Source organism: Echiichthys vipera, assembly GCF_963691815.1.
Source record: "Echiichthys vipera genome assembly, chromosome: 5".
Taxonomy (NCBI): Eukaryota; Metazoa; Chordata; class Actinopteri; order Perciformes; family Trachinidae; genus Echiichthys; species Echiichthys vipera.
In genome coordinates, this window is record NC_139830.1 from 33,982,247 (window position 1) to 33,988,802 (window position 6,556).

General features: G+C 41.0%; 1 protein-coding gene across 1 annotated transcript in view; it reads right to left on the bottom strand.

The window, feature by feature from the left end:
* brip1 (BRCA1 interacting helicase 1) overlaps positions 1-6,222 on the bottom strand; it is an 83,068-nt gene extending 76,846 nt beyond the window's left edge. Inside the window, exons 1-4 of the mRNA XM_083913557.1 lie at positions 6,093-6,222; positions 5,645-5,753; positions 4,782-4,893; positions 2,442-2,660 (exon numbers count right to left, since the gene is read on the bottom strand). Of these exons, the coding sequence (XP_083769683.1) occupies positions 2,442-2,660; positions 4,782-4,893; positions 5,645-5,753; positions 6,093-6,115 (463 nt within the window). The 5' untranslated portion in view covers positions 6,116-6,222. The remainder of the gene's footprint in view (positions 1-2,441; positions 2,661-4,781; positions 4,894-5,644; positions 5,754-6,092) is intronic.
* Positions 6,223-6,556: the final 334 nt, after the last annotated feature.

Below are 6,556 nucleotides of genomic sequence, written 5' to 3' on the forward strand. Positions count from 1 at the left end.
AACATGTTTCTCCGCCGACACACAATAGTTGGATACGTAAAATTTTACAATGTATACGGTTAGAGAACTTAAGGTTTACACAGAAGGGATCTTTGACAGCATTCGACAAAACTTGGGACCCACTGCTGGCTTTCATTAGTAATCGTCACACTGTTATTGGTGATGATGCTTTCTAATATTTTGAAGGAGGGACCCACCCCCCCTCTTTTTTCCCCTTTTTTTCAATGATTTATTTTTTACTATTATTAGTTTTTACTCTATTCTGTCTCATTGTACCTTCATTTTCTACTTATGTTATATGTTATTTAATTACCTAGTTACTTACTGTGACTACGCCTCACATGGGTTGTTGTGAGGGATAGTGGGATTCATGTTGGATATTTTTCTTTATTACTTTAAAGCAGACACTCTGACGCAGTATGCAACAGTTATACTTTTCTTTGCATGTCTTCAAAAATTCAATAAAGAAATTTGGGAGAAAGAAAAAAACTAAACAAAAAAACATCTGGATCTCTCCCTGGTGGCTCACTGCAGTAATGTATATAAAGCCCCACTAGCATAACAAGCTGATTAGTGTGCAAGCCCGTCATACTATGTCAAGCACAAACTAAAATTTCTATTTATTTAGTTTTTTCATTTTCATAATGTAAGAGTAGCTTTTCAGTTTTTCGCTGATTGTGTCTTTTTTCCTTTTAGGAAAGTATTTTTACAATGTTATACAGATCTTTTTTAAAAGTTCCTTATTTTTACAACAAAAATAGTTTACCAAAGTTGCCAGGGGGGAAAATGTTACCTTAGTCCCTAATAAGATGATTTTGTCTGTCTCTTGACACTTGCACAACTGCCATATTACACAGTATGACTTCCTACAATTGCTTTCAAAAGAAGACACTTATCATGATACATCACACAATGTTTTGGAAGTAAAAGTACACTTTCTGTATTTTCTGTATAAACCTTGTCAAAATAAATGAAACTAGACACCATCTTGCGTTGGGATCATGTCTGGGACAGTGCCAAAGGAGTGGCAGACTGGGGTGATGGTTCCCCTGTTCAAAAAGGGGGACTGGAGAGTGTGTGCCATTTACAGGGGTATCACACTACTCAGCCTCACTGGTAGAGTCTACTCCAAGGTGCTGGAAAGGAGGGTTCGTCCTTTAGTCGAACCTCAGATTGAAGAGAAACAATGTGGATTCCATCCTGGACATGGAACAACGGACCAGCTCTTCACTCTCGCAAAAATCCTGGAGGGGTCCTGGGAGTATGCCAATCCAGTCTACATGTGCTTTGATGATTTGGAGAAAGCATATGACCGGGTCCCCCGGGAGATACTATGGGAGGTGCTGCGGGTGTATGGGGTAAGGGGGTCACTTCTGGGGGCCATACAATCTCTGTACACTCAAAACTAGAGCTGTGTCCGGATCCTCGGCAGTAAGTCGGATTCGTTCCCGGTGGGGGTTGTGATTTTCATGGTGGGGAGGGGATGCAGTTCGGTTGGTTGGGGATCTCATCTCTGCTTTTTGCAGATGATGTGGTCCTGATGGCATCATCAGTCAGTGACTTTCAGCACTCACTGGATCTGTCGGCCTCTAAATCTGAGGCCATGGCTCTCAGCAGGAAACCGGTGGACTGCTTACTCCGGGTAGGTCCTGACCTGAAGTGAAGGAGATCAAGTACTTCGGGGTCTTTTTTCATGAATGAGGGGACGATGGAGTGTAAGTTTGGCTCTTGATATACTGGTTAATCTTAGTTCCTATCGTATGGTCATGAAAGCTGGGTCATGACCGAAAGAACGAGGTTGCAAGTACAAGCGGCCGATATGGGTTTTCTCAGGAGGGTGGCTGGAGTCTCCCTTAGAGATAGGGTGAGAAGTTCGGCCATCCATGAGGAACTCTGAGTAGAGCCGCTGCTCCTTTGCGTTGAAAGGAGCCAGTTGAGGTGGTTCCGGCAACTGTTAAGGATGCCCCCTGGGCGCCTCCCTAGGGAGGTGTTCCAGGCACGTCCAGCTGGGAGGAGGCCTCGGGGAAGACCCAGGACTAGGTGGAGAGATTATATCTCTACACTTGCCTGGGAACACCTCAGGATACCCCAGTTAGTTGGTTAATGTGGGAAGTGAGGTTTGGGGTCCCCGAACATGAGTGAGTGAGCGAACCCAGATAAAAAGAGAAGACACTTTGTCAAAGCATGGGGAAATCTCCAAAAATTCATCAACCTTAACTTCAAATATAAAAAAATAAAAATTGATATTTCTTATTTGGAATCACAAGTACCTTTCTTTACAAATACATTTTGTGTGAATCCAGTAAAACAAACAAAAAAAACATGTCTCTACTTAAAATGACCAACTACCATTATGCTACGGGTGAGTTCAGGCAAAAAGAACAGTTCTGCATGCTTCAAATGCCATCACAGATTAAATGACTTGTTCTGAAGATACTTACTATGTTCAAGTACTGGAGGCTGTGGCACTGCCATGTCTTTACAGGGTGACACAGTGAGGTCCACAACCACAGGTTTGGCTGCTGTTGTAGCTGAGGTACTGCTGGCTTTGCTGTGACACACACACTGACAGGGAGAGGTGAAATCTGGCTTCTTGTATTCTCCACAGTGTTTATCTGACTGGCTCTTGTCCTCCAGGCTTCTTCCATCTTGTAGTTTAGCTGGCATTGACAGTGAAACATCAATAGAACCGTCAGTGACATTTACTCTCGGTGGTAAATGTAGTAAACCATATCAACAAAATCTGAAGATATTTACAAACAAGAAGGTAGTGAGAAAGAAACCTATTTGCAATGTGGATGTTGTTAGGATAGGAAAACAATTTTAAACTGTACCAAACCTACAACACAAATTATTTTCAGTCTTATCTAGTCTCACATTGCTGTATATTGCATAAATATATCATCGGGCTTAGGTATATGAAAGGTTGAATATGTAGAATCTTTATTAAAAGCTATATTTAAAAAATAAATAAATAATAATAATTATGGGGGCGGCCGGTGGCTGAGTGGTTAGGCTTACTTATCTACTGTAGGACCTCATGAGGAAAGTGCTGTTCAAGGAGTTTTTGTGTCTGGTTGTCTGCTCAGCATCGCAGGAAGACAATGTAGATAAGACATTTGTATGCTTGTTTCGATAAGAGATAAGGTGTGGTTTACAACCTCGAACCCTCCTAGGGTAATAAAACCTAGAACTCCAGGATTAAGGACCCCCTTTTAACCTAAATCAACGTCAAATCTGACCGCACTTCGAACTGGAGGAGCTGTCTCTGGGAGACAGATGGACTTTCATTAATAAAATCTAAGCAACAGAACTTTGTGTAGATGTTTGGAAAAACAGTTAAAGTTCGATGTTTCATCGCAACTGGCTGTTCAAAGACATTCTTGCAAGTGTGTAACAGTATATGCATTATTTGTATCTTGTTCGGATTATGTTTATGTTGTTTCAGAAGTGCAAAGTCTCTGTCTAATTCCTGAAATAATTTGTGTTTTAATAATAGGCCTGTCACTATATCCAGGAGAGTGGGATGATGTGTAGTATCTGTATCTGTTAAAACTGTCTGCCTAAAGGTTTTGGTTAAATTGGATATCAGAAAGCTTAATAATGGAAAATCAACCAAAGATAGTTTAATCTCAGAATTAGAATTCCGGCGTAAAAAGCAGTTGCTCTTCACCCTCTCTCTTCTCTTCACCTCTCTCTCCTGCATCTCCACCTTTTCGCACCTCTGACCACCCCTCCTGCTGTTCGTTCCTTTGTTAACCCAAAGTTAGCAAGAGACGTTACTTTATATTTTGTTCCTTACTAAAGTATTTTCGTTTATTAATCTATTTTTATCACGTGACTTTTTAAGTTTTCTACGACACGTTTTTTGATATCTTTTATAAGTATAGTTAAACCCCTTGTGCTGTCTTTGCCTTTTTGTCCGGCCGGCAAATTGCATCGAACTCACGACTCCAGCCCCACAGAACCGATCAGAACTTTTGTCAACCCACAAACCACCTCCAGAGGCAAGCCACTTGAAGCACCAAATCCAGGCCACGACGGGATGCGACGAGACCCGCCGAGCCAACCGCGCAGCTGACCCAGTCTACAAACCGAGCCGAGGTCCGCCAAACACCGGGACGCGCACCCACGGAACCTGCATCGGTACTGTAAGACGCCAGGGCGACTGTAACATCAACGGCAAAGTAAGGTTGGCCTTTTAATGCAACTCTTGGTTAAACGTTGGTGACAGTTAGATTCTGATCCGAGTTCTGTTGGCAGGCTAATTAGAGTTTAATAATTCAAGTTTTGTATCCGCCAGTGATATTATAAACAAGCCCCCCTCGAGTCTCAAGCTTCTTATATCCACATTTAACCTTTTTTTCACTTGTCTATTCAATGTTGCACTATCCTGTATTCTCCTTGTTATGTAGTCAAATAAATGTTTATAACTTTACGTCGCTGTGAGAGTCTTCCGTTCTGTGCAGAAAGTGTTGGTCACTGATAAGGCTGTGGTACGAATTAACGCGTTCAAGACGAGACTGATAAAATTTAACAATCAATTACTTAAAATAACTAACAGGTATTAAACCTTCACCAAAGTTTAATAAACATCCTGTCTTAATTTGGTGTGGTGCCCTTACTTCGAGGTAAAATAAATCCTAAATTTTAACGAGTCATGTTAATTCAGAATTAATTCAGCAACTACTATATTCTAGCCATAACAAAAGTAGGCTTAATCTCCTACACTACACAATTATTTTCTGTTTCTTTGAGCTCAGTAAGAGTTGCAGACATACCATACTGAGCCTGCTGCCAGCCAAGAGCCGAGCAGAGCAAAGCCAAGCTCTTTCCACTTCCTGTGGGACTCTCCAGCAAACAGTGCTGCCCATAGTTCAGCCCCCGTACAATCTACAGACAAGGTAAAGACATAAACCATTAATGCCAAATCCACTTATAGTATTGCATGATATCAAGCACTAGTATGCTGAGGCAATTTGTACCTTTTCCATGCATACTGTTAAAGAAGAAAAATAAATAATTGATTAATCCTCAAGAGGATATTCATTTTTTTCCCTGCTTTTTTACTGTCTTACACACACAGGCCCAAAATACACACACGCAAACAAGACCTATACACATGGATCAAATGGAGAGATGTCAGAGTGGGGCTGCACCGCCCAAACCCCTTGCCTTGCTCAAGGGCACCTCAGCAGTTCCCAGGAGGTAAACTGATACCTCTCCAGCCATCTGTCCACCTCCAACTTGGTACATATGTGGGAATTGTAGGCAACCCTACAGTTCCCAAGCCAAGTTCTTGTGACAGACTGGTGGCGTCACTTACTACAAGCTGGTATAGAAATGGATGAAAGGGTGGATAGGTCAAGTAAGAATTCACTTGTTTGTTTATTAGACTGAAAACTAATGGGCCTTTATACAAATACACTGCACAACATGGCTAAAACATCACCAACACTGATACAATTGAGTCCTGGCTATAACTAGGACATTGACTTCTTTACACTATGATTCTATTTCAGATTTACAAATGTCTACCTCATTAGTACTTGTGTGAAAACCCAATAACTCTCTCTATACATTCTAATAGGCCCAAATTCTATGGAAGTGAACGTAACAGTAAGTGTATCAAGTGTCCACTCACTGAATTCATCATAGCCAGCTGGGATGGATAGGCCTTACAGGGGAAGTGGATCTTCACCCCTCCAATGGTGTACTCCACCGAGGATGGGACGTTAGCCATTTTCCTGTCACTATTTTACAAAAACAAGAATTATCTATTTATCTACAAACATGAAACATGTGTGATGAACCTAACACCAGCTAACAATGCGTTTGACGTTATAGACATTCTGTGGAACGTTAATGTGAGTCCAACTCTGTCAGTTAATGACTGCACCTCATTCACTATTACTGTTACGTTTACACACAACTAAGACACTGTTGCTAACAATTTAAAAAACGTTATTTTTCACTTTTTTGGTATCTTTGTAATATAACGTAAACGTTACCACGTCACTCGTTAGCGAACGTTATTAAGTTAACTGTTATACGTTAAGTTAAATAGCAAGAGTTTACATCACTGACTCCACCTTTGACTCGGCATTACTGGCATCCATATCCCACTGTTACACTGGGAACCTGTATTGTCAAAAATGCTGTGAAGGTGTAAGAAACTAGAAAACACAACCCATGCTGTATGAGATGGACTCTACTCTCCCCAATATTCTTCCCGCTCACAAAAAAATCACTTCAACGGAAGCTGACCTCATCACACAGTGTGGCTTCCTACAATTGCTTTCAAAATAAAATACTTATTGTGATAATTCACGCAATGTTTTGGAGGTAAAAAACACACTTTCTGTACTTTGTTTCTAAAAGATACTTTGGAGCAATGTATCCTTGTTTTGCACGTTTTCACTAGGTACGTAACGTTACCAATACTTATGATAAGTGGCATTTTTACGCTTTTATTTTGAATGCTGCTGGTTGTGCTTTGACGTTTGACTGAGTAACTTACAATTGTAAACATCCGCATCATCTGTGATCCAGGCGG